The sequence below is a fragment of the Etheostoma cragini genome, chromosome 5 (genome assembly GCF_013103735.1).
Source record: "Etheostoma cragini isolate CJK2018 chromosome 5, CSU_Ecrag_1.0, whole genome shotgun sequence".
Taxonomy (NCBI): domain Eukaryota; kingdom Metazoa; phylum Chordata; class Actinopteri; order Perciformes; family Percidae; genus Etheostoma; species Etheostoma cragini.
Window position 1 is genome coordinate 22,871,602 of NC_048411.1, and position 27,369 is coordinate 22,898,970.

Sequence of the window (27,369 nt, forward strand, 5' to 3'; positions counted from 1 at the left end):
TTGGAGTGCTGCCATTAGCAAGAAACATGAAAACAATCGGTCCTACCGAGTTATCCTCCTGCTATAGTAAGCACCCAACAGGCTTAAACAGGGCCAGTTTTAAACTTGTTTTTAGCCTATACACATGTTCAAAATGTCATTACATGTTAATTCAGCCAGTGCACTTACCTCTGTTTATTTCCTGTTTTCCACTGAAGTCCATACTAGTCAAAGCACGCCTTTCTGTCACATCTACTGCAGTCAAATTCACTGTGTTCACTCGGAAGGAATCATTGCACATGGCTAGGCACATGTAAGGAAATTTCCAGCATGTTTGGAGGCTTTAAACAAGTTTAAAACTTTCCCTGTTTGAGCCTGTTGGGTGCCAAATCTAGCAGGAGGATAACTTGGTGTAGGCAGCAGCGATTGTTTTCGGAGCGCCACGTGTTGAAATCGCCTGGAATTCTCCTTTAAGACCGTGGAAATTCAGAAGAAATGGCAAAAATTTAAAAAGTTCATACCGGTCCAGGTTATACTTAAATATTGATGTAAGCTAAATACTAATAGTAAAAAGAAATAAAACTAAATTTAGGTTGTGAAAACATACATAATGGTTAAAATATAATAAAGAAATGCATACATAAAAGCAACAATAAATGGACCTGTGCAAAGAATCACTATGACTTATTCCTCAGTGTAATGGCTGCAGGGACAAAACTGTTTTTGTGTCTTTCTGTTCCACACCTAGGGATTGTAAACCTACGCCCAGGGGGAGAAACTGAAACTCTGTGCAATGGATGGGAAGTGTTTATGCGCTGAAACTGTTATGAGTACAGGGTCTCCATGTTGAGCTGTGGCTCACCGATCAGCCTACTAGACCACGTTACTATTTAATGAGCAACAAGATCAATGTGGAGCCGACTAAGGCGCACAGAAGACTTTGACAAGTAAGAAAAGCACAGGTGTAAACAATGTGAAATGGGTGAGAAGTGTCACTAGGCTGCAGGTTTGCATTTTATATTATTTTATCTGCTGGCCTACAGGATAAAAATCTTTTGAGTGTTGAGCAAACAACACGGAAAAAACTCCATCGGCTAATAAAGACCATGTGATATCGGTAAAAGCTACTACATTTTTGTAATAATTTTCGTGCAGCACTTTGGTACGGATCTACTGTGTCCAATCAGAAACATAAGATGTTTTTTTTTTACACATTTTAATGCACTTTCTTTGACATTGCTTACAAAGTTCACTAAGTACTGTACACATAAATATCACATTTAAAGGAGAGTGTACTCCCATTAGATTAAGGTTAAATTCCGGTCTGTCTTTAAAGTTGATAAGTCCGAGTGAGTGATGAAAGTATTCAAAAACAAACTAGGTCTCTTGTCCCCTGGGTGAATGAGAGTTTTCATGGTCCGGTCAATTTTATTTACAGCTCAGTAAAAATCACAAATTTACCATCAGTATATGACACGACAGCCTCTGTACTTTGACCTTTAAAAAAACTCCCACAAAATCTCCACTTCATTAGGACAGAAATAGAAGAAAACTGCGGAAGAGCAACAGAAGAGGTATCCATCTTCCAGACTAGAACAACAAGAAAAAAAATGATTTCCATTTTAAGTAATTAACTAACGTTTATTTATATAGCACCACCTTTCAGCGATAGAATTCACAAAGTGCTTAAAGGTTCTGTGGCATGAAAATGTCACTTTATGAGGTTTTTTAACATTAATAAGCATTCTCCCAACCTGCCTATGATTCCCCAGTAGCTAGAAATGGTGATAGGTGTAAGTCCTGGATATCCTGCTCTGCCTTTGAGACAATGAAAGCCCAGATGGGCCGATCTGGAGTCTTGCTCCTTATGACGTCATAAGGAGCAAGGCTACCTCCCCTCTTTCTGCTTTGCCGGCCCAGAGAATTTGGCCCACCCTTGAGAGAGAGACATCATGGCTTTCAAACAAGCAAAGTGGCAGTTGGTCAATAATCAAATTTTATAATATGTTTTATTCTGAAATGGGTAATTCTGCAAAATTACTACTTTTTTGTTTGTTTTGTACCGTTACTAATACTTTTTTACTTTTAGTTCAAGAATAAATGTGGATTGATCATACAGACCACTTTCTTATTGAGTCATACTCTACTAGCTGCTAAGTGGCATTCAATTAGCAACAACTCATTAATTTTTAATCACTTAAACACAATTACTGGGGTTGTTTACGCCCCCACAGGTAAAGTGATACACAATACTAAACAGTTACTAAGTAGTCCCTCATTACTTCATTTTTATCTTATACCTACCTTTTGTGTGTCCCTTGTGCTGTTCTCAAACTCATTGAAATGTACTATATAGTCACCCATTAAAAATTGTAATGAAAGTGATTTGATTTGTTAATTTTCAAGTAATTCCTGATTTGTTCCTCCCTCTTTTCTCAATTAACTAATCATTAACTAATGAATAGCTTCTCTATAAAATGTGAATAGAAGATACCATTGACTAATGGTTCACTAACAGATAATGTCTCATTCATTCCTCATTTGTTCCCTGGTAACTATTCAAAATTTGACATCAGCTCTAATGCGTGTTTTAAATAAATTCTATTTTTTGAGTGCATGCAGTTGCTTTATAGATAAAATTAAATTAAATTCTTTAAAAAAAGACTCTCATTCCTATAGCCATTGAATGACGGCATTCCTAAATGGAGATGTGCACATATGTAGGCTTCTTTATGGTAAGCACTGTATTTGGCTTTTTTTCTTTTATGCAGAGTAGTAGATGTGTTTCCATGTTTGACTTGATCTGGTATGTTTAATTTTAAATAATATTCATTTTTTTCAAAATGTTGAAATGTTGTTGTGTTGCTGCTTCAAATTCTGACACCACATTTGACCACTAGATGGAATCATTGGTCAATGTCACAAAGGCATCACAGGCCTACAACAATAAAAAAGTGGATATTACATAGCCAATATTGTGATATGTTTATAGTTAATTAAAGACGTAATTTGAAAAGCAGCCCTACAACTGGGCATGCTGGTGGTTTATGTCGACTTGTCAAACTAATATTTTAGCTAGAGTCTTGTGGTTTCAAAAAGTGGAGGTAAATAAAAACAGCAGCTTTATACCATAACAAAAATGGCATAGGTGAGTAAATGTTTTTGTCTTTGAAATTATTAATAAAATATGATTGACACAGTGAATTACTTTTATTAAACAGGCTGTAAGGTAATCACGCATGCGCAATCGTTGCATTAACGAAGGCTGGGACGAAAATTACAATTCTATGGGCAGAGCGCGAACACACCGCTGGTTCTTGCTGAATAGTCAGAGTCATTTAAATATCTGTTTATCTGATAACCAACATGAGGCGTCTCGTACAGAGATACATTTTTAAACGGAACAGCCTATGTATGTCGTTTTTCTACATTGGAGAGCCTTCCATTTTCTGCTAAAAGCCTGCCGTGGAGCGGTTGTCAGACAGGCCGCGAATCGGGTCTTGTTGCTGGGAGGAGACCATCCAGAATCGCCTCCCTGCTAACGTTAGCAACTATTAGCTGGCTAAGATGCACTGTTGTTGCTGGTGTATTTTCTACACGACAGGCCACTGTAAAGCGAGCCAGGTCCTTGGATAATTATTAACCCCGACGAAACTGAAGGGTGACTTGGAGATACACCACACCTTTCAAGGTAATGTCTTGCCAGCTAGGTAACGTCATTCACGGGGGCCGATGAATGCAGTGCTGCTCCTGTAACGTAGCTTACGCTAACAGTTACTCACACTAGCAAGCTAACGGTTAGCGGGGTAACGTTAGTTAGCTAGCTGCTTTACATTTGCATGTGTGACTGTTTAGCTAACCTAGTGTTTGGCTAATTTGTACCTTGTAACCTGACGGATGTTTGCTCGTTAATTAGCTAGGATACTAATGTTATAAGTATAGCTAATCTAGTTAATTAGCAAATAACTGTCTTGGTCATCACGCCAGCATTGGGTCGTTAATGGTAACATAATGGCGAGGTGATAAGGTAACGTTGAGTTAATGCTAACGTTACAGGTAATACTATCTTTACTGAGGTTAACTTTAGTTTTCTGGCGAAATAAAGGACTTTAGTATGATAATGTGTAACATTAAGCAGATGTATGCATGATTTCCCCTTTCCTTCAATCGCTATCTTATTATAATAAATGTAGTTGTTAAGGTTTTAGTAATTAGAAATAATTTTTGTCCTGCGTAATAGTGCGATTGAAATGTCTAGGCAAGCCATCAGCCTGAAGGGGAAATCGAAAGTGCTCTGAGTTTCTCTGAGGCACTGATTAGAAATATTAGTCCGCCGGACTAAGAGCTAATGCAGATTGTCTGTGATAGTAAACATGTGTTTTTTTTTTTATTTGACGAACACATTTCCAAACATTGCTGCTTTAAAGGAGAACTGACTAAAACAAAAGAAATCTCATCCAAATGAATTAAATTTGAAGTAAGTATTTGAGAGCAATCTTCTTTAGCTGTGAGTTTGGTATTGTTGCAGGGTTTGAGGTTGTCTTATCAGTGGGAGTGACTAGTTAGCTTTATCAACTATCAGAGAAGTACCTTAGGCTCTTTGTGGTCAAAGGTGATCTTTGCAAGTGATTTTGGTTTAAGCAAATTTGATATTTATAAGAAGTAGAACAAGTTACTGACCAGCATCAGATACATTTTGCTCTGCAGTTGTGGACAAGTACAGTAAACGTGAAGAACAAAGTACTGAAAAGACACTTTCTCCTCTGGTATCATTCAACATAATGAGCTTTTAAGGGTAGTACTTTGGTGCTTCTGTCTCAACCACCAGATGTGAGCCTAATTGACTACTAAAGGGAGAATTAACAGAAGCACATAAACCGTATTTTCCTTAATAATCAACAAACACAAGAAGAGGAGTTTATTTAACTATATATTGAAACATTATTAGAATAGAGCATCTAACTCATATAGTTTGCAACTAAGTAGGCCATATTGTGGATGGACATGTCCTTTTTTATTTAACTGTGTCCCCTCCTCAGCAGTATATTTAGTGTATTTGTGACTGTATTTTTAATTTTTAAGGATGGATGTTGAATTATGTGCTGGCGGGGACAGTACGAGGAGAAAAGTGGATCTGGCTGGGGTTGCAGAAGGCACAATAGACGTTGTACCATTGGAGATGTACGATTCCGCCAGAGCAAAAATAGCTGCCAACCTGCGGTGGCTGTTTGCCAAAGCCTATGGCATTGGTAAGTAAATACATTTACATTCACGCTACACAAATGTTAAGGTGCTTTACAATCTGCTACATGACTTACTTACTAAATAATATCTAATCTTCCATTACAGATTTAACAGGTAGCACATTTGTGATCACAGGGAGACTAATAGAACCTAAGATAACACTATCTGCAGCATATCTTTCTCATATTCTTATAGTTAATGAAGATGTTATTGTTGGAACAATGTGTTAACTTGTATCCACATACTGCCAACAGCAAATTGTGTGGAGCTTCAGTGGTGAAACAGATGGGAAAGGAGAATATTTATGAATGTTTGCTCTTGGACCAACACTAATTCCTACATGACACTTGGCAACTGAAGCTTCCCTCACTGAATCCTCACTGACTCATTTTATTCATGTCTGTTGGTCAGTGAGATTGATACCAAACCAGGTTGAGTGACAGGCACTGAGGATGAGACTGTATTTGTTAGACTGGACTCTAGAGCATGGGAAATACTGCTCTGTACTGCTAGTCGCCTAAACTCCCTGTTAACATGCTGTCAGCCTTGGTAACTGGTAACCTTTTGGCCAGATTTTTCTGTCTTGTCTGGACGTGCAACGGTTAAGCGTTGAAAAAATGTAATGTCTGAGATGAGTTGTAGGGATGTTAGGACAACCCTCAGTCCTCACTCTATTGTATAAGGAAGTTTATCTGAAGCTAGTATGAGTACTCATCAGTCTGAGTTATTTACATTAAGTAGATATCTTACAAAGTTTGAAGTGCCTTTAGTATAATATTCCTTTTGAAAAATTGTGACTAATATAATGACTAATATAGCCCATTTGCAATAAATCCTACCTTCATGACGGTTAATATGTTAGTTTTGTATTGAAATGCTTTAGAGAGATGTTTATTCAGTTTTGTATTCATTTTAATGGCTGCATTTTGTGGTTCTGTTAGTTGTATTGCATTGAGAGGTGTTTCTCATATTAGGTCTACCCTGATTCATATAAACGGGATAGCACAAATATTACAAACACTTCTCTGGTTAACCAAGTTGCCTGATACTGCCAATTGATTATATTGCTTAAATTTACTGCAAACACAACTAGTGCAGCTCTCATTGAGGAAGAATAGGAAATCCTTATTAAAATTGTGAGGGTACTCAAAACAAGTGAAATTATCTGTTCATGCAGCAAGATAATTTCACTTGACAAGCTTGCTTGATTTGAGGTTATAGTGTTAAGTTGAACTCATGAGAATTTTACTCTTAAAACAAGATTAATTATCTTACACTTCTAAATCTCTAATTTAAAATACAAAACAAAAAAACTTGCAGTGCACCCTTCATATCTTTCCCCAGGTGTTGGCATGTTTTCAGATTAGAAGATAGACTGTGAATTATCATAGGCTGTGTATATTCTTTGTGCATATATATATATATATATATATATATATATATATATATATATATATATATATATATATATATATATATATATATATATATATATTAAAAAAAAAACATGTGGGAGAACCACATTGCTTTTACCCCTAAACTCAGTCATGGCAATGGGGAACATCCTGACTGTATTGCAGGTGTTTAGTTATGTGTCTTTAAAAGTTGTAGGATTATCATCACAGCAAGCTGCCATTGTTTTCCTGCAGGGCTGCTATTTACCTTTTGGTTTGCAACACGGGGTCTCCTTATCGTAAACGTTAAGATTAGTCAGTAGGCCTCAGCTATCTGATGCACAAGGCTCATTCACTGCTTTGCATGTTTGTTGCATCCGTGTAGTCTCTGGTCTGCTCAAATCATCTCATTATTTCAGAGGCTCATACAAGCTTTCCTTTGTATTCTACAGTCTCTTATATATTGTTGTTATTACACAAAATTCCAATTGTGGCTGAAGCATTCATATTAGACAACTGACAGTAAGATGTTTTTTTATTTTTTTCCTTTTTTTTAAGCCCAGCGTTTTGCTCTATTTGCTCTCTGGTTCATTACTTAAGTTCATATTTTCTCAGAGTTCATACCGAAGCTCATAGGCATTTGCTTACTCAGTTCACTGCCTGTCGTCATAGGCCATGGCTAATTATGCTGGCTTAGATATGGAGCCTACAGACGTTGCTAATGCACGGTTGTTTGCTCGGATCATGACAGACAAGACCAGTGCCATGTAAACCGTTGAAGTGACGTAGTTCCATTTAAATAAGTACAGCCATCTCGTGGTGATCATGCATGTCTGTGTTTGTATACATGCTCTCCAGTCTTACTCTCATATGCGTGTGCCACAGCTGCTCCCAGCCTGAGCGACAGACAGCCAGACACAACGCCAGCGAGAGTGGGCATCTGCTATGGTTTCCGGCACATTGCTGGTCCTTAGCTTGTACTCCCCTGCTTTTGCCGATTGTGTTGTGGTGCTGATCATGGTTGGCTGACTCTGCTGTAGCACATCCTGGGTCTTTCTGCCAGATATGATCCTTATGCCCCACCCCATCCCAGTTAATAATTCTTCTAGCCTGGCTCCTGGTGGCAGGAGGGTGGGGGACAGCTGCCACACAACATCACTGTCTGTAGAAGGAAGTCAAACGTGAAGTCTCGCCCCAGCCAGACCCCTTTGTTGTCATAAACAATCATTCCCACTGTTCTAATGTGTTTATATACTCAAACACAGCTCTCCAGGAATGACCCACACTGCTCGGTGTTGTACTTAATAGATTAATGCTGTTGTACAATGACATCCTTATATTTACCATGTGTATGGCGGCAGACAGCATATTGGTAAAGCCTGTGTTGTTGTAATGCCTGTGGAATACAGTCTGCAGGATGGGCAATATTAGGAATTGTGACTGGAAAGTAGGGCTGGGCAATATGGAGAAAATCAAATTTCACAATATTTTTGACCAAATACCTCTTTTGTACCGCACCTATATTGTAGTGTTGACTATTGGTGCTTTCACTAAATATTTATATAATGAGATTTTTGATAAATAATCACCAGTAGACTGGATATAATGAGTAAGTTCTAATAATAGAACAGTTATAACAGCCTGGTAAGTTGAGAAAAGTAATAATCACTTTGATGTAATGCAGTCTTTAAAACCAGGAAAAGACACTTATGTCATATTAAGACATCCAAAATCTAAGAAGATGTCTAGTCTCATATCGAGATATTGATATTTCATTGATACATTGCCCAGCTCTACTGAAAATCAGAATCTCAATTGTACAGAACTGGGCACCTCAACTGACATTGTGGTCTGTCTTTGCTATGAATCTTTGCCAACAATCTTGATATATTTCTCAAAATCTAGTTTGTTGCCTTTTTACTTGTGCACTACCACATTTGTGCTTAATGTATTATCATCTACAAAACCAGCTGGAAGAAGCTGACTGCCTGCCCGCCTTCTTGTGTAAGCCTTGTGAGCAGGAGATTGCTGCTGAGTGGCTCCCTTTACCCGCCAGTGAGGGCAGACACGAAGAACGCATCACATACAGAACACATATTTACTGCTTATGCTGTGTTACTGGAGCTCAGGCACAGTTCGAATTACATTTAACAGAATAGGGGTTTTTGTATCACTACACCGTTTTGTGTATTGCAGGATTTTGGACAAGTTTCGTGCATGATTGTAGATCTATTTTGAGCCTCATTGTGTGGCTTATATTGCAGTATAAATTTGGTTTGTGCATACCTGAAGTCTTGCCCTTATATGGCTGAGTTCTGGCATTGAGAGTGACCTAACACCCAAAGAAACAGAATCTCTTGTATAGGTCATTGTTTTGTTTTTGTGGATGCAGTATTTTTAGTTAGTGCTGGTAAAGCCTGCTGTGCCACCTGAGAGGCCTGATATCAGGACTTGGCTGAGCAAGGATCTGTTTCACTATGTGCTCCTGAGGCAATATGCTGTGACTTACACTTGGAAATGGCCATGTTTGCTCCAAGTAAACTGAAGTCGGCATAGAATAAATATTACATTGAAAGTTGTTGCATTCCTGTAGCCTGTTGATACGGTAGAGGTTTGATGGGTGTAGGCTAAGGCTGACGGAGATGTTTAAGGTGCTTGCCAAGCACCAGTGTATTCTGGTGTTGCTGTACAGTAACTCACTACATTATCTTGTCAGCTAAACCCATATGGCTGTCTTTAATCTGTTTCATAAATTTGAAACCTAAATTGCACATGCAAATGCCAGATGGTTAACCGAACCCTTCTCTCCATTGCAGACCATATTCCAGAGGACTTAAGGGACCCTTTCTACACAGACCAGTACGAGCAGGAACACATCAAGCCGCCTGTCATCCGCCTGCTGCTGTCCTGCGAGCTTTACTGCCGTGTTTGTGCCCTCATCCTCAAGACGGAGCAGGCAGCGTCTCTTCAGTCCCACATGTCCGTCATCCAGTCTCTGTCCAGAAAGGGCATTTATGTTGTGGAAAGTGACGATACACCTGTCACAGATGAAGACCTTGCCTGTGTGCCCATTAAAATGGTGAGTGGATAGACATGTTGGTAGCTGCTGCTCTTGCTGGAATTAAAAGTCAATATTACTGATATTTTTATACTGTTATTGTTTACAGAAACATGCACCAGGCAGGCCATGGTGTTGATGTTGCTTTTATCAAATGTAACTTGTCAGTAAAGAAGGAAATAAGGCCAGAAACTAACTTTGCACATTCCCTGTAACATTCACAGATCTTCCTGATCTGATCTAGTATCTTGCCACAGGGAAATCAGTGGAAAAGGCTACTGTTGTTATCCTTATCCAGCAGTGCAATCAATCTCAGCCACAGGTGTTTGAGACACTGGGAAGCTTTTGTCTACTGTGTAGAGTAATTTAAATCCTGGATAGGGATTGCGTTTTAGTTCATTGCAATCTTTTCACAACATACGTATACATATAAGCAACTTTCAGACATGTTTTGCAGCTTGACTTAGTGAAACTGTGTCAAGAGGTTTTGTCTGCACCCTTATAATTTTTTATTCAAATGAACAGGTTGAATTGACTATTCCTCATGCTAGTAGTGTGAGGACTGCCATGGAAGAGGTGGTGATATATGTTGTTGTGCTATCATGGCAATGTTGTCTCAGGATTTGTTTTTGGGCTAGACTTATATTTGATTGTAATAGCAGTTAATAGTTTAAAAATAGTTTTTTTTATATATATACACATATATAAAATTTGGCAATGTGAACAACATAAAATACAATTACGATATTGCTTTAACCTCCATGTCAATAAGCATCTTCTCTGCTGCAATTTTAACATATGGAACTATCTGATATTTTATTACACTGTCCACCTTCTATTGTTAGTTTAAGAAAATAAAAATAAAATTAAAAACCTAATCTAAAAATTGAGCCCTGTTCCTCGCCCCTTTTTAGAACAGGCAGTTTAATCATCAGTGTTAGTAGTGTTACTCTTGCGCTCATACTTTTAAGAATGGATATTATTGTTAGTAACAGTTCCTCACTGCTTTAAGCTGGCGCTTAAAACTCTTCCCCTTTGTCCTTGAATGCCCAGTTTAAATGCCTTTCATCAGCCTTGCTTTCCTGCCAGAGGGATTGGCTCTGCTCACCCTTTTTGTAGTCATCATACGGGTAGGTGTAATATTTTCACAGATTGGCCTCTTAAACAGGGGAAATGTCCTCGGTGTGTAACCCACATCCTGTAGGTCTGCACTTGAGTCAACAGCACCTTGTCATAGTGTAGTGATAAAGTTCGTGGCAGCCTGCCCCCCCCCGTGGCAACAAGATCCAATGTCTCACAATTTCTCCAAGAGCACGTACACGTCAACCAGCTCACTTGCTTTCAGCCAGCTTTATACCCTTTTGTTACCATGGAAACCAGAAATAGTGTTAAGCATGCCTCCTCCTTCACGTCACTGGCTAGCCAGGGATGTGCGTCGGCTTTTCCTGCTTTTCAGCCTTTTACAAAATAATCCACGCAGGCCTGTGTGGAAGCAGCCAGACACAAAGCCCAGTAAAGGAGATGGAAAATCCTGAGCAGTACACAGCTTATCTCCAATAGACTTTGGAACCCCCCCTGACTTTGCTGACTTGACAAGGCGTTTCCAAGGTAACCCACATTTTTGTACACTACTGTGTGTCTAGGAATCAAATAGATTCTATACTGCAGACAGTTCCTCTGCACCTTGTCCAACTCTTGTTGGGGCAACATCTGGGGCTTGTAAAACCTGAGGAAACTAGCCATTCTCTTGGGTCCACATAAACCTTTGTGTGTGCGTGTGCATGCACACTGTCTGTCATACAAACACACAGCTCAGGGCAACAGCAGCCCTCTCTATGGGGCTCAGACTGCACTGATACAGGGCAGAGTGATTGTTGGAGGAGAACAATAGATTAAACGGCACATATGCTGTTATATTAGCCCTTTTGTTTATCTATTGAGCACTACTTATTGACAAGTCTTTAGTGATAAATGTGGTGCACCTTTTTGTTTTAAAAACAAGTTTCAAATCATTCATAATCATTTCAAATTTTCAATTTCTGCATAATGTTGCACATACAATATGTGTACTCTCCTCTTCTTATTAAACTGTATAATTACCTGAAATGTGTATCTTTTTTGTCCATACGTATGTATGAAAACTAGAACCTGACAGAGGATTGATTTTTAAACTGATATGCATTTACCTTTAGAAGAAAGTAGAAGATCAGTTTTTATCCTTTAAATGACAGCAGAGCAACGGCAGTTATGAACAGCGATCTGCCAGTCAAGGAACACGCATTTATTAACAACTCAGCAAAACTGCTGCTTCTGTGAGTGTATCCAGTGAGCCAGCAGAACTTTATTAGCCTTTAGCTAGTAGTATTTATCCTTTCTTCATGTATTTACGTTACCTTGTCTTACCTCTTACAGTCCAGGTTTGACTGGAAGTATATTTTCACTGTTGTTGTCAGTGTCCATGTAGGTCGTTCTTTGGGGAAAGTTCTGAATAGCTCTTATTTGCTTTGTTAACAAGTCTAATCTCTGTGCACTTCCATCACTCGCGGCAGGGGGAAAAATAGATACAGCATAGGATTGCGATTGTTTCAGTGGCAATACAGGAGCCAAGTATTGATCTTTTTTTATATATGTGTTGGTCAGTTTGTCTGCTTGACGATCCCATTTTGCAGCAATAAAACTGAAGGGAGATGAACAAACAGAGAAATGTATCTTTTTAGATAAAACAGATGTTTACAAAGTTTCCTTTCGGGGACATCATTTGACATTGAGAAATTAGAAGTTGGAAAAAAGGTTATAAATTGCAATATGTTTAAAATCGTAATATTGTATCGTGGCATAAGTATCGAGATGATATTGAATCGACGGGCGTCTGGTGGTCAGCCTTTCGGTACGGCCCACAAAACTGCAAACTTGGCTGTATATTCACTTGATATTGTCGCCACGTCTACCTGGGTTTCCTGTTTGTCATTACTGCCGATTGGAGCTATGGCCAATACAAAAGAAAAGGGGTAGAATAGACTTTTCCAGAGAATGAAATTTAGAAAAAGGCTGACTACCAAAATTAGTTTTTTGCTAGCTGGGGACAAAGATTTTTTAGTATTTTGCATATGTTAATCTCACCCTGGCTATCAACAACCAATGTTTTTACTTGTCGGCACCAGGCGTTGGGCCACTTTGAGTAGGGATGCCCCAGCTGGGCCTCTTGATTTCATTAGGATATAGAGAACAGGTTTATGGCGGGCACCCATTGTGCTGAATGAGAGGTGACACCTTTTGATTGAACCATGGATATGCACAATAATCCCACTAGAGTTCTAAATTAGACCGCATCATTATCCATTGATCTTATCCATTTATCCACACCCGATATTGGATGTTACATCCCGGAAGCCACTGGTTTCTGACCTTCAAATAATGGTTATTTACCGGCAAAATAATTGACCGGGATACACTTGAAACAAAGTAAATCTTATGAAGTGTTGTCCAAACATGTCTAAAAGGATATTCATAATGAACATTAGGGCAACTGATACATTAAAGACTTTGGGAGTGCTACTGAACATGTGAAAAAAGTTGTATGATGCTTTTGTGGCTCCAGAGGGAGCTGTGCAAAACATAATGTGTGCTGTCTTCAATTGCTTCATTAGGAGGGTATTAGGACTATCCCAAATAAATGTTTTTGGGCAATGAAGCTTCAGTGGAAAATGACAACTTTGAATATTGATGTATTAAAAGTCCTTATTTGCTGGATTTAAAAAGTAAACCTTTACATTAAATCATATTCCACGCCAGTAAGCCCCATAGCGTTTTGTTGTTTGAGTAAAATCTGCATCAGATTGCAATTTCAGCTTTATTTCTTTCCTTTGGTCTTAATTGCAGTGGAAACTAGGGAAAGATCTAATGAAACTCAATTGTCCTCCCATCTGTGTCTTTGTTACCCAGAGTGCTCACATGCCCATGATCGATGCCCTGATGATGGCTTACACAGTGGAGATGATCAGCATTGAGAAAGTGGTGGCTTCTGTCAAACGCTTCTCTACCTTCAGTGCCTCCAAGGAGCTGCCCTTTGATCTGGAGGACGCTATGGTCTTCTGGATCAACAAGGTTGGAACACACAGACTCTCACACAGCACATACAAGCAGTGAAGATACAATAAAAGAAACATAGTGGGACATATTTAAAAATGTTTCACAGCTACAGTGTTCAATACATCTTGCAAAGTCCAGCCTTTTTATTCCCTAGATATCTAGCTGATTAGGACCCAAGGCTGTCACTCTGCACGATTTGAGTTGAATAATTTGTTTCACGCTGACATTATAAGCGAGTGTGGTCTACCTGTTTTCTAGAGGCCTGTATGTCACTGGTGCTCAGAGACGGGTCAACAGATGTGTGGATCTTGTGCAAACACCAGAAGCTCAGGCTCATGTTGCACTCATCTTTCAGTGGGTTGAAGGCCTGAGGCAGCTAAAGCCATGATGGAGTATGCACATTAATCATCATGATGTACCACACCATCACTGTCCGGGAGAAGGAATATGTCCATTTGTAATGGACAGTTTTTATGGTGTTTAGTTCAAGTGACCTCTTGTCATTTTGATTAATCTATTACATTTTAAGCCTATAAAATATCAGAAAGCATTAATAAGTGTCCATCACAATTGTCTAGAGCTAAAGGTTTAAGTTTCAAACTTTTTGTTTTCTTGGACTAGCACAAACTAGCCTCCAGAAATAACTCTGTTTCCATGGCTTAATGCACTGCTATTTGTAAAATTCAGACACATGTGCCACATTTTTCTTCTGCAGGTTAACATGAAGATGAAGGAGATTACAGAAAGGGAGCACAAAGTCAAACACCACCCGCTGGAGTCCCCCAGCCATCAAAAGGTAAAGCCACTCAGTGTTTTCAAGTTGCTTCTTTTACAGGAGAGAAATCTCTGAGGAACAAAAACCTAAATTGCCAGAGCTAAGAAAGGCCAACACATGTCCTCCTCTTTCTCATTAGTGTCTATCTAGGTGTTATCGCCACAACAGCTTTTTTTATTAAGCAAAAACGACTTTCCCCTTAATGACATTTTGGAGTTGTTATGACCCTGCTCTCTTTTTCTGTTTAAACCGGATGCAGATCAGATCCTTTTGTCTGTGACCTTTTGATCTGCTAATCTTTCTGCTCCTGTTCCTCACCTGTCCTTCCTCCTCTCTCTTATCCCTGCAAACTGGATAGTCTCCCTCCAAATGGTATTGGAAGCTAGTCCCTGTAAGTTGGATGCCAGTCCCCCCCATCCCCCATAATCCCATTTTCTTCCTCTCTCCCCCTTGCACGAAAAGTTCTGTGTTGATGTGCGTGCACACTTTACCATGGCTCATTCAAGCTCATTCTGTGCTGCTTGTAGCCAGTGTGTCTGCAAGGGAGAGAAAGCTTCTCCCCCCCCCCCTTGTGGCAAATATGTCACATAGGTGTAAGGTTATTCTGACCTTTTGGTGAATTGTTCAAAATATATTCTATTAGCTAGCTACGTCATATGTGCTATCTCATTTCAAGCTCAAGTAGGCCAAGTGGATCCGTGCGTGCGTGCGTGCGTGCGTGCGTGCGTATGTGGTATTTGCTTGCACAGTGAGAATAAAAGGAAATCTCTGCCTATACCTCTCTTTAGCTTTGCAGTCCCATCCCTGGCAGCCTCCTCTCACTGATCTGCTTTGTCATTCCCCCTTTGGTCTCTCTCTTCTGCTCTTACACACTGTTTCCTCTGTGCACACGGTCTCCTCTGACGGTATATTTGCTTTCTTGTGTGTGTGTCAGCCTGATGTCATGCACGAGCTGGCCCACTGCATGCTGGAGCCAGAGGAGCTTTCTGAAGTGGTACAGTGTTCCCTCTTAGTCAGTAGAAGTCCCTTTTATGTACAGTAGAGCTTTTTTTTGTAGTAGAGCTCCTTAAGTTTAGTTGGTTGTTTCACCTGTGAATTGTGACAATAGCTGCCTCAGTGCATTTGGTATACTTTTGTGAAATATCCTCCCAACACACTCTAGATGCATCAGAGTAAATGTTAAGGAAATGCTGTATATGTATTAGTTAGTTAGATACATATCTGTTGTGCTGTTTGTGATCTATTAAAAAAAAAAAGAAAAAAATCATGCATAGTCATCCTATAGTTTCACCAGACTTGTGGTAGGGTTTGGCATATTTGATCATTTAGTGTTGACAGTAAAGCTTTCATGTCTTTATTGAAGGGTTCAAAGTTTTCTCTTTTTGAGTCAGATACTGGTATTGATATTTTAGAGTGGGAAAAAAATAATTGTTATATCGGCTGATAGTTTTTTAAATTTTACCTAGACACAATACATAAACAAACTATCTTGATAGAGATTCTTTACATATATCTTTTTTATTTATAATTGTGACAAAGATACATACTAAGCAATTGAACTTGTCGGTGTTTTCCGGTGGACAAACTATGTAATGGTGACACTGTTTTGAAGTGACCTGAAACCTAGTTTGGTATTTCTGCCCTGCAGTTTTTTTTACTTATCATTGGCATTTCACAATTACAGATACATCTGCGATAAGCTAATATCCTCTCTATTAGTCATTCCCACGTCTGCATTGTGTGATGCAAATATCGTTATATAGATATATCAAATATATGAGTGCAAGCTATTTGCTTAATCTGATCTGAATTTCTAAGTAAGTTTTGATATCACAGATAATGTGTGTATCTGTGTGGTCTATTTCTAATACTCCAAATCATGGTCTGTGAATGAATTGTGTAAACTCAAATAAATACTATTAAATGCCTTTCCTTACCAGCTGTGTAGAGTATGTATCCAAACTTATGCATCTGGGGGGAGTGATTATCCCAGTTGGCCTCCCAGTCTGATGGGTCACTTTGCCTAGTTTGACTGGCCTCCACCGCCATTTGCCTTCCCACTCTGTGTTGTTCATGTCACTGCTTTTACAGTTCAACCTCCATCTTCCCACAATTAACCAGGTCTTCACGGTTCTCCTTAAACTACTGGCTGATCATGGGCCGCAAGATTTTGTCATTTTCTTTTGGAAATTACACTAAACCTGCTGTTGATCAGTTGAGTAGGATCAGCTTATATAAAAACAAACAACTTAATAATAAAACTATTTGTTACTTTGAAACTTCAAGGGAGAACCTTGATCTGATGCTCAAATGGACAGCCTTAAGTATAAGTATTAACTGAAGACAAAAAATCCTTGATCAATAAATGCCTTGACTAGTAGACATGAATCTCACAACAGAAGAGGTTTGTACATGTGACACTAGTTTTTGCATTTAGGATGTTTAATGTCTAGTCAGTCGTTGTTAGAACCATGGTGGTATGTTGTTGTTGCTTTTCTTCATATTAAACCCTTATACCCCTGGTGGTTAGGTACGGTATCGTCGGGAGCATGCTTCAGGCCGACAGCTGCCCTTCTTCCCTCTGCTGGAAGACCTGATGAGGGATGTTTGTGACGGAGCTGCAATGCTCACTGTGGTCAACTACTACTGCCCAGACCTCATGAAGCTGGAGGGTATGCTGTGCTTGCATGCACACAAGCACGCACTTTCACACACTCGCAGGCCCATGTTCAATAGCTACATCCCACTAATTATCAGTTCCCCTTAAAGAATTTTTCCGTAGAGGGCAACAGTTTATTTTGCTAACATATTGAATTTAATATCCATGTGTGGTACTATTTTTGGCAATTGCACATGGCCTACTGTCCCAGTGCAGTCAGTGTGACATTTATAACCATCAAGTCATTGAGTAGTGTCCTGACCTGCTCTTTGCCTGTCTAATCAGATATTTGCCTGAAGGAAGTCCCCTCAATCGCTGATAGCCTGTACAACATCCGGCTACTCAAAGAGTTTTCCAATGAGTATCTGAATAAAAGTTTCTATCTGACGACGGAAGACATGCTCTACTCGCCGCTGGTGCTCAAGGTACAAAAAGTGACATGCCTTGTTCTCATAAACATTTGCAATACAAATGTACATTTAACCTCGTAATAGAATAAGCCAGTTATTATATCGGGCAGCAACAGACACTACTATCTGCTTAGGTTTTCCATGCCGTTATATGGTTTAGGCACATCACCTAAGTGTTTTTGCGCGACGCCTAAGCATATGAACGTAAAAACAATGTGGAGAGCATCTTGATGAGTCAAAGCAACAAGAATATGTAGTATTCAGTAACCTTATAGCTGTGAACTTAGCAGTGCAGTGTGTAAATAAATGCTACAACTCCTCAAGACCAAAGCCACGTTCGGTTGTCTTGCTTGCTACCTGCTGATTTAAAGAAGGTGAAGTGGGTTAGCCCCGATGTTAGCAACAACTTAAGCACAGGCTCACTAACCTAATGGGGAACAGCTATTCTGAATTTAGTTACAAGCTTCTCCAAGTTTTGATTTAGTGATCTCTTCCTAAACAACCACTATGCTTTATGCAAAAAATTTGAGATGACAAAACTCTGGCTTAACAGATTTTTTTAAAACACGTAATAATGTGCGGATAAACATACTTGCTGTTATTGTAAGCTTCATGATGATCAAGAGTCTGTATTCAAGTTTTTGTAAAATGTTTCTTTTGCTGTCTATGTAGCACAATGTGATGGTGTTCATTGCTGAACTCTTCTGGTGGTTTGAGACTGTCAAGCCAGAGTTTGTCCAGCCCAGAGATCTCCAAGAGTTTAAAGATGGTAAGCATCCCGGTGTGATTATAACATTGGATATACAATGCATCAAGTGCAGACACAGTTTAGATTGAATGGTTTTCATAATTACAGTGCAACAAATAATAAGTACCAAGTAGGGGTGGAACGGTACATGTATTCATATTGAAGCTGAATGGTACTGGGGTCACAGTTCGGTGCATGAATTTACACGGATAATACACAGTATAAAAATAAATAAAACTGCGTGCAAATTAATGAATGTAATGTGTAAATACTGATATGTGGGTTCTAGACACCTAATCTGTAGCTCCACCTTGGCTCTGAATGGCGCCACCGCCTATGTAACAGAGCTCCGCATATGTACTGTATGCAGTTTTTTGTCAGGTCAACGGTCCAATGAGTGAGTCAAAGATAGCAGCACTAAGGACGAGTATGGTGAGTGGTGGCCACCCACAAGAGTTTGACGACCCGCCGGCCTCTTTGAGATTGCAAGTTTGGGAAAGCTTTGGTTTCCCTATCAGTTACAGTAGTACAGCCAAGAGAGTGGTGGACAAGACGAGGACTGTGTCGGCATTGTTCAGCAGTTGCTGGATGTGCAAGTGGAAATACAGCTAACCTACTAACGCATATCCGACGCCATTATCCAGATATGCCAATCAATGGAACGAGACAAAAAAAACTGTCCAACTTTACCTCCCAACAGTGCTTAACAAGCCTTTACATACAAATACAAATAGGGCCAAAAAAATCACTGAAGCAATCAGAATTCACATGTTATCTTTAATGCGTATTCACTTGTAGAGGAACCTTTAAGTATTTGCTTGATGTACTCAAAACTACTTTCTTTTATCTTTTGTGGGGGAAGGTGTTGCCTGAGTAGAATTTTTGTTCTATGTAATTTGCACTTTCATAAATAAGAGATGCTGTATTTTCAGTTTTATAGCTGAATGTCTTATTTTGTTTACAAGTTACAAGCTTTTCCCTCCATTGTATCGCACCGTAATGTCTGAACCGAGGTATGAACCGAACTGTGAATTCTGTTCAACGTTCCACCGCTAGAACCCAGTTAGGGTTGTGCCCAATCGTAACAGTCCTTCGTTGTGGATCAAATAACTCATTCTATAATTAGAGTATCTTGAAATCACAACTTACTGTACTTATTAAGTATCTCATTCATTAGGAAACTATTGTATTTACTTCTTTTGTTTTTTTTCTTCATAAGCAAGAATGTTTACATCAATGGAAGTTGCATTTTATCATGTGTTCATTGTCTTGTGTCTGCTTTTTATTTGGATCACATTTCCATGTCAATGGTTGAGCTTTTATTGACAGCCAGTCAGTCACTATGATTATTAACATGATTGGTATCTCTTTCTTCCTTTGTTCCTCAGCTCGAGCCATAGCTCAGCCCAAGAGTGCCCGTCCATCAGTGCCTATTTCCAATGCCACCAAGCGCAGCTTCCTGGCCAGCCCTGGTGTGGCCGATAACCAGAGCAGTCCTGAAGTCTGTAACAGGTACTTCCTGCACCCTGAAGACACTGACCCCCTGTAAGTCTTCTTTCACTTTCCTTCTCATGCCACCTCATCATGATCCTGTCTCCTAACCAGTTATAGTAGCCCTACAAGGATGGGTAGATATGCAGCATTGTCTGACCTTCATTCTCACGTTACCCCTAACCCTCTTCTCACCTCACTAAATTTAATTTGCTGTTCAGCTGGTTATTGCTCTCAATCTGTGTGTGCATTGTTGCTGTTTGTGTGGAAGACTGGAAGTAAAGGTTTATCTTATCTAAAAGTTGAAGTGAACTGAACTAAATGCATTCGGCTGAGAAAAAAAAAATCCTATGTCTGTGTACTCTATGCAGGCTGATCCGTACGAGAATTTCTGCTTATCTACTCTGCCAGTAGTGTTTGAATGACAGTAACTGTATGATTTTGTAACCTGCTTTTTGTGCTTTTAGTAAAGGGGGTCCAACATTCAGTCCTTCCCACCCACTCCTGCCTCTCCGACAGAGGCAACAAAAGCAGCAAGGAGAAGATGTTTCAGGTAAGGACAAAAGTCTTTACACCCTTTACTTGCCCACAAAAGATAAACGTTTGTGTTCAACTTGTCATATGATTGTGACCTGCACCTGTTGTTGTACATATTCATTAGTTGTGTGTGTTTCTTGTTAGGTCTCAGAAACCGCTCCAACTCCTTGACTCAAATGGAAGGACAACCCAGAGGCTCTGTTGTTGCATGGCCCGACAAGAGGCAAAGGTACCTGAAGTTTTTAAAAACCTTAATGAGCTTTAATTGAAAACAACAGTTTGTACTCATGTGTTTGGTCTGGAAGAACTTTTGTAATTCTGTCAGAGTGGTAAAAAGTTTCCTTAATAATAAAATTTAAACAAAATATATGTAGAGATTCCAACAAACAAATTAACAAATTCCATACTGTAAGCTACATCTCGTGCTGACTTTATGTCTGAGATTTTTTATTTTTTTTCCATGCTCTCCTTCTGCAGACCACTGTCCACATTGAGCCCCTACATGTTGCTATCAGCCACAGACAATGATGCAGACATTGCTTCTGGTGACAGTGTGAGTCTGGCTCGCTCCATAAGTAAGGACAGCCTGGCGTCCAATGCTATAAACATCACACCCAAACACCAGATTTCTGTCCACCAGCCCTCACAGGCTGCAATGCGCAGAGTCAACGGCCACAGCCTCCTGGGCAATGTCAACATTGAGGACGAGGAAGAAACTCTGGTGGCAGTTGCCAGGAGTGATGTTCCCGTCATTGCCAAACGTGTGGACGGGACGCAAGTAACTGCCACAGTAGGACCCAAATCTTTCACCGAGTCCAAACCTGACCCAGATAGCTTTTACCTAGAACCACTGATGCCTTCCGTGATCAAAACAGCTAAAGAGAAGTCTGTATGCCTAAACAAGGAAGAGGAGAGTGGTGAGGCGCCCCACTCTTCAGGAAGGGGCTCTTTACGCCGAGGAGATGGACCTACATCGGCCGTTCGTAGGAAAGCTCCCTGTAGCTTGAACCATACCTTTACTCCTCCGGGTGAGCAGGTAGACTTGTCAGAGGAGCCTCAACCGGGTCAGGCAGATTTCAGCCCAATTGTTACCAGCAGTGTTGACCCCTCATCCAGAGAGCCAGCTGGGGGTTACTACCTTCATTCAGATTCTGAAGAACCAAAGTCTGACCAGGGCCCGGATGCTGAGCTTGAAGACATGGATGAAGAGGATCTGGATGAAGCTGTTACCACTAAAGACCCCAACTGGCACAGGAAGACCTTTAATAAAGAAGAAGAAGAATCAGCCAAACTCCAAGAGGACATGAATGTGAAAGAGCATGAGGACAAAGACACTAATGGCGGGAGCGGTCGCTCCAGCCCCTGTCTCAGTGCTCAATCCCAGGCAAGCAGCATGGCCAGTGGCAGTGTACGCATGACCTCCTTTGCTGAGCGCAAAGCCCAGCAGCAGCGCTTTGGCAGCAACCACGACCTACGCTCCAGTGCCTCCAGCTCCCAAAGGACCACTCCAGATGGGTCAGAGAGCAGCGGACCCCTGTCTTCCTCCTGGAGGGTTAAAAGGGACCAGAGCCCCTCCTCACCCTTGGGAGGGTGCACTCGAACAGGTGATGGTAGCGGTGGTTCTAATGTTCTGGCTTCTGAGATTGTCCAGCTCCGTATGCAGCTGGAGGAGAAACGACGTGCCATTGAGCACCAGAAAAAGAAGATGGAAGCGCTGTCAGCAAGACAGAGGCAGAAGCTGGGAAAGGCAGCCTTTCTGAACATCGTTAAGAAAGGTGGAGGCAAGAGTGACACTTTACCCAACCCACTTAAAGCTGACATGTCTAAAGACGAGCTCAATGGGGAGAAAGCACCGTCAAGTAAAGATGATATGTGTGTTGATGCCATCAGAGGGGACAAAGTGGTGGCGGCATCTAACCTGCCAGGTGCCTTAAAAGCAGACAAGAAAGGGACAAGCGGTAGCTTCTATTTAGAAGAAGAGTTGGACCTAAATGAGTGCAGCCGCTCCATCGATCTGTTGAACGACGCTATTGGCAGTATCCAGCAACAAATGATGCAACTGTCACTGCAGCAGGAGATGTTGATGAAACAGAATGTACAGTCCCCCTCTGGTGCAACTCCACCTCCTTCTGTTACCAGCGGCAAAAATGGTGACTCAAAGGCGGGGTCAAGTTTTCACTTTGTAGAGCACCTCTCTAACACTGGCACCGCTCCTACCAGGAAACCCCCCAAACTGAGCTCGGGCCGGGGCTCCAGGTCCAAACCATCAGAGCTAAAGATATCCAAGGAGCAGAGCTGGCAGGCCTCCAGGACCCTCACCCCCACCCAGAGTGGGTCAGATACATTACCACACCTAAGGCAGTTAACTGGGGGCAGGTCCCCCAGGGCCGACCAAGTTGACAGCCTCAGAAACCCCACAGCAGGAGAGACAATTGACAGGCCAGGCCATGTTCGGAGTGTTAACTTCCGCCTTCACGACGAGGCGAACATGCGCCTGCCAACCCGCGTGGACCTGAAGGCAGTGGCTGTCCAAGAAGTGTCCTTTGACGAGTGCCTGTCCAGCACCCTTAGAGAGTCTGAGCTCAACTCCTCAGACGGTTCAGGGAAAGAAAATATACCATCAGAGGAGGTGCAGCGCAACAAATCGCACCTGATTGAGGTCGATCTGTCAGAACTGAAAGACCCGGAGGAAGAGGAGGCTGCTGAGGACACAACGACGGAAGGAGTTGATGGAGAGCAGAGGTCAGGCATGGGCTTCTTCTTCAAGGTAATGCCTTTGCATTAAAAAGGAACTATTTATTTGTTAAATCTTTAATTAAGTTAAAGTAGGGGTGTTTCTTATGAGTTTTTTTTTCTGACATTGATATCTCTTACATCAGTTTCTTTTATTTGTCTATGAAATAGTTTGGTACCGTGGTTATCTGAAATATCCATTTCAGTTGACCAGGGTCTAAATAATAAATTAGCATTTATTTGTCTTATTCAAGCCACCCTTAAAGGGCTTCTGATGATCAACCTAGTTGTTCATGTCAGCACTAAATTCAGGTTTCATGTTTGCATGTTGTAGGATGAGCAGAAGGCGGAGGATGAGCTTGCTAAGAAGAGAGCAGCGTTCTTGCTGAAGCAGCAGAAGAAAGCTGAGGAGGCTCGACTCCGTAAACAACAACTAGAATCCGAATCGGAGCTGAAACGAGACGAAGCCAGGTAACCTACTTTACCAACAATAGCATAGGATTCAGATGTTATTCTTCCAATTAAAATGCTAAAATGAAGATGTTTTGTTTCAAAACCAGACGGAAGGCTGAGGAGGACCGCTTGCGTAAAGAAGAGGAGAAGACACGGCGGGAGTTGATAAAGCAGGAGTATCTGCGGAGGAAGCAGCAGGAGATGTTGGAGGAACAAGGTCTTGTGAAGCCCAAAACCCCCAAACTGAAGCAGAAACACAGACCCAAGTTTGTGTTCAGAGAGGAATCCTCCAGCGATAATTTATCAAAGGGCTCTTCCACACGTAAGATTGTTACATCATCAGCTTAACATTTACCTTGTAATTTTCTACAAATGTCCCAGCACATTGCGTTTCATTTGTTGTTTTTCAACTAAGTTGTCCTGCACTTTTATCATAATTTGTATTATTGTGTTTTATAGTACCTAAAATGAAGTAGGTGAAGTCAGTTCAAGTCTAACTATTTTAAAGATGCAAATGTTTATGTACTGTGGATGAAGTCTGAACTGTGAATGTAGCAATTTTTCCAAAAGTGGCACTGTCATTTTACAAAATAATTGAAAGTGTCTCTCTGTTTCACATAGCTGACAACCTGAGCAACGCCCAATCAGGCTCCAGTCTGTCTCTGGCCTCAGCTGCGACCAACGAGGCTGACAGCGTCAACTCAGGAGGCGCTGGCTCTCAGCGGTAAATTGCTTGATTGAAAATCTGCGCTTTGTCCATGTTTAAGATTTGCAGTATTTGTAGTATTTTCTGTTTTGACTTATTGTTCAACCTGTACCCCTGTTCATTATGTCTTCCAGCTGTGACTCTGTGGAGTCGTTTCCAGGCACCCGTAACAACAGTCGAACTGCGGAAAGAGACTGGGACAACGGCTCCACTGCCTCTTCCATCGCTTCCATGGCTGAATATACCGGTAAGTATTATAACAGATCAGTAGTTGTGGTTTATCACTCATTGATTGGTCAGTGGCAAAGAACATGAAACAATAAACATGGCCAGTCAATTTCATGGTGTTGCTTTTGCTCAGCATTTTCAGAACACAAAAAATGGATTGTAGCCACAGCGGATTTCTAGTCATCTGACTGGCTCATTATTTGAGTTATGTTTATTTTATATGATACATAATAAATATGTGGTCTGACTGGGTTTTCTCGTTTTTAGGTCCCAAACTTTTCAAGGAGCCCAGCTCCAAGTCGAATAAGCCAATCATCCACAATGCAATCTCACACTGCTGCCTGGCAGGAAAGGTCAATGAGCCTCAGAAGAACCAGATCCTAGAGGTCAGTTCTCTGCCAACATCTGCTTTATGGAATTTACAGAGTAGTATTGATTCATCTGTTCATATTAAGTTGTCTGTTTATATTAAGACACTGTTGTTTGTGTAAATGAACTCAGTTTTGAGATTTGTTTTACAAATTTGCTTCTGCAATGCATGTGACCAGTATATGACTGTACTCATGATTTTAAAACCTGACATTACATTTTGGTAATTGTTAATGCCGCTATCTTGGCAACATTATAAAATACTTTCTCTGGTCCATTGTTGTGGTATCAAGGTGGGAAACACTTTTCCACTTGAATACTACAGTATCTCCTCCGTAACAGCAAAACTTGTAACAGACTGCAAACAACTGTTAAAACGGTTAACGGTTAAAACTTCACATTATACACAACACAAGAACAGGTAGTCACTCTTTTCAAAATATATCTGCTTTTGTGAACATGTTATTGATTTGTCTTCAAAAAATAAGATGTCTCCAATTTTTCAACCATAATTATTAGGGGGAAAAGTCTCTTTCAGGCTCACAAGGCTATTTCTACTCAACTTTTTCTCTTTTCCGTGGATTTGAACCAGCAGCCTTGCACTGACAAACCTACTACTGCAATATAGCTCAATCTTGTATATCTATGCCATATCTCTCTCTCTCTCTCTCTCTCTCTCTGTTTGTCTGTCTTTCTGTCTGTCTGTCTCTCTCTCTCTCTGTTTAACCTCATATCCCACTAGGAGTTGGACAAGTGCGAGTCCAACCACCTGATGATCCTGTTTCGTGACGGTGGCTGCCAGTTCCGGGCGCTCTACTCGTACTTCCCTGACACCGAAGAGATCCAAAAACTGACAGGAACAGGACCCAAGAGCATCAGCAAGAAGATGATTGATAAGCTGTACAAGTACAGCTCAGACCGAAAGCAGTTCACCGTCATCCCTGCCAAGACTGTGTCAGTGAGCGTGGACGCCCTGACCATCCACAACCACTTGTGGCAGGCCAAGAGGGGTACTGGACCAAAGAAAAGCGGAAAATAGCAGAGAACGGGATTTTAAATCCTCCATCATCCGAATCATCCTCATCTTGCTTTTTCGTGAATAGACTGCATTGATGCCCACAGCCAAGCTCGCCATGCTTAGTTTGAAAACCTACTTGGGAGAGGCCAAATTCATGTACTTCTGGTCTTCTGTAGGTGAACCCAGGCAGAAACAAGGAAAAGGTATGCGTGTGTGTGTGTGTGTGTGTGTGTGTGTGTGTCACAGGTGGTCTGAGGGACTGGTGCTGGCAACAAAAAGGGAAATGCCAGCTGAATTAGCTTCTTCTCCCTTTGATCTTAGTGCAATCAGTTTTGGTTTCTTTTGGTCCGGCTCTGTTTTTATACGACAACCACGACTCAAGCATGTGGAATTTTTTCTCTCTCTGTCTCTCTCATATGTGGTAGATGTCCATTCTTTTCCACAAAGTATTTATTAGTTCAGCACTGTCATGGTCGAGAGCTCAGCTGCAGCACCAAAGTCCTTTCTCTTCCCGGAAGCACCTGTCCTTTGGACGAATTCGGACAAAACGAGGGGACATTGGGGGAATTTTGTTGCTCTTTTTAGAAAATCTGAAACAAGGGACCTCTGTTCAACCCTGTAGGACATTTGGACAGCCTTGCTGTCCCATCAAAAACAGCAATCTCTTCCTGCGTGGACTGTCAAATCTGTTGAATCAGGCTGGCATTGCCGATTTTGCCTCACCAGGGATCTCCAAAAAAACCTGCTGCTCTGAACTGTCTTCTTCTTTTGTGACGGGGGAGCTCCTCGCGTCTCCCTCAGACATCCGTTGGCCTTTTACGCATTGTGGTACTATCGTCAATTTTTTCAACCGCTTTTTAAACTGTTGATCGTGTAGCACTGAATATGTGTATAGCAAAAGAAACTAAAACTAAAAAACTGTCCTTTTAAATACTTTTATTTGTCAAAAACATCCTTTTCTTCGAAGGTGTCAAAGAGGGTCAATGATCTTGGTCTTTGTGCAAAAATTAAGCTTTTTTTTTTTGGTTTTGTTTCAGCTTTTATTTTTATTATGATTAAAGCAATGCGGTGTAGAGTCTGAGCTGATGTTATGTGTTTTCATCATAACGGGAATTCTCTGATGTTTAGAGCTTAGGTGTGTTTTCTCCCCACTGGGCACTCTTGAATTGTCCTGTGTAAAGGTGCACTCATGAACACTGGCTTCTGTCATGCAATGTATCTCTCTCCTTCCATCCCAGAGTGTTTTTGTTGGCCTGTCCCATCTTTAACCACAAGAGAGGCACACACACTCTTGTTGTGAAGGGTGTTTTTGCACCTCTCTGTGACCGCTTTGAATGACAGTATTTAATATATCCACAAAGGGGGTTTCTGTGTGGGCGGGACGGGGGACTGTAGTTATATACCAACATTAAAGAACATTCCGCCAAGATGTTGACAAACACTGCCACATCGTCTCTCTCTTCTCTCTGTCTTTTCAA

At 40.8% G+C, this 27,369-nt stretch overlaps 1 protein-coding gene across 3 annotated transcripts; it reads left to right on the forward strand.

Annotated features, from left to right (window-relative positions):
- Nucleotides 1-3,239: 3,239 nt before the first annotated feature.
- camsap1b (calmodulin regulated spectrin-associated protein 1b) lies at nucleotides 3,240-27,369 on the forward strand. 3 transcript variants are annotated; one of them, XM_034871725.1, is made up of 19 exons: nucleotides 3,240-3,670; nucleotides 5,063-5,228; nucleotides 9,434-9,696; nucleotides 13,618-13,779; nucleotides 14,480-14,560; nucleotides 14,898-14,930; nucleotides 17,070-17,211; nucleotides 17,484-17,623; nucleotides 18,281-18,377; nucleotides 19,745-19,901; nucleotides 20,315-20,400; nucleotides 20,529-20,613; nucleotides 20,862-23,151; nucleotides 23,452-23,588; nucleotides 23,678-23,892; nucleotides 24,192-24,294; nucleotides 24,411-24,523; nucleotides 24,772-24,890; nucleotides 25,616-27,369. In XM_034871725.1, the coding sequence occupies exons 2-19, from the start codon at nucleotides 5,063-5,065 to the stop codon at nucleotides 25,910-25,912; spliced, it is 4,686 nt and encodes a 1,561-aa protein (XP_034727616.1). In that variant the 5' UTR covers nucleotides 3,240-3,670; the 3' UTR covers nucleotides 25,913-27,369. The 3 variants fall into 3 exon arrangements, with proteins under 3 accessions (XP_034727616.1, XP_034727618.1, XP_034727617.1); XM_034871727.1 differs by having other exon boundaries at nucleotides 19,745-19,868; XM_034871726.1 differs by lacking the exon at nucleotides 14,898-14,930.

What these genes read in the sequence shown, in the direction of transcription:
- camsap1b (XM_034871725.1), top strand. Translation starts at nt 5,063, where the DNA reads ATGGATGTTGAATTATGTGCTGGCGGGGACAGTACGAGGAGAAAAGTG. An exon ending in AGTCCCCCAGCCATCAAAAG is followed by an intron (nt 14,561 to 14,897) that starts GTAAAGCCACTC and finishes CAAACTGGATAG; the next exon opens with TCTCCCTCCAAATGGTATTG. An exon ending in GGAGGCGCTGGCTCTCAGCG is followed by an intron (nt 24,295 to 24,410) that starts GTAAATTGCTTG and finishes TATGTCTTCCAG; the next exon opens with CTGTGACTCTGTGGAGTCGT.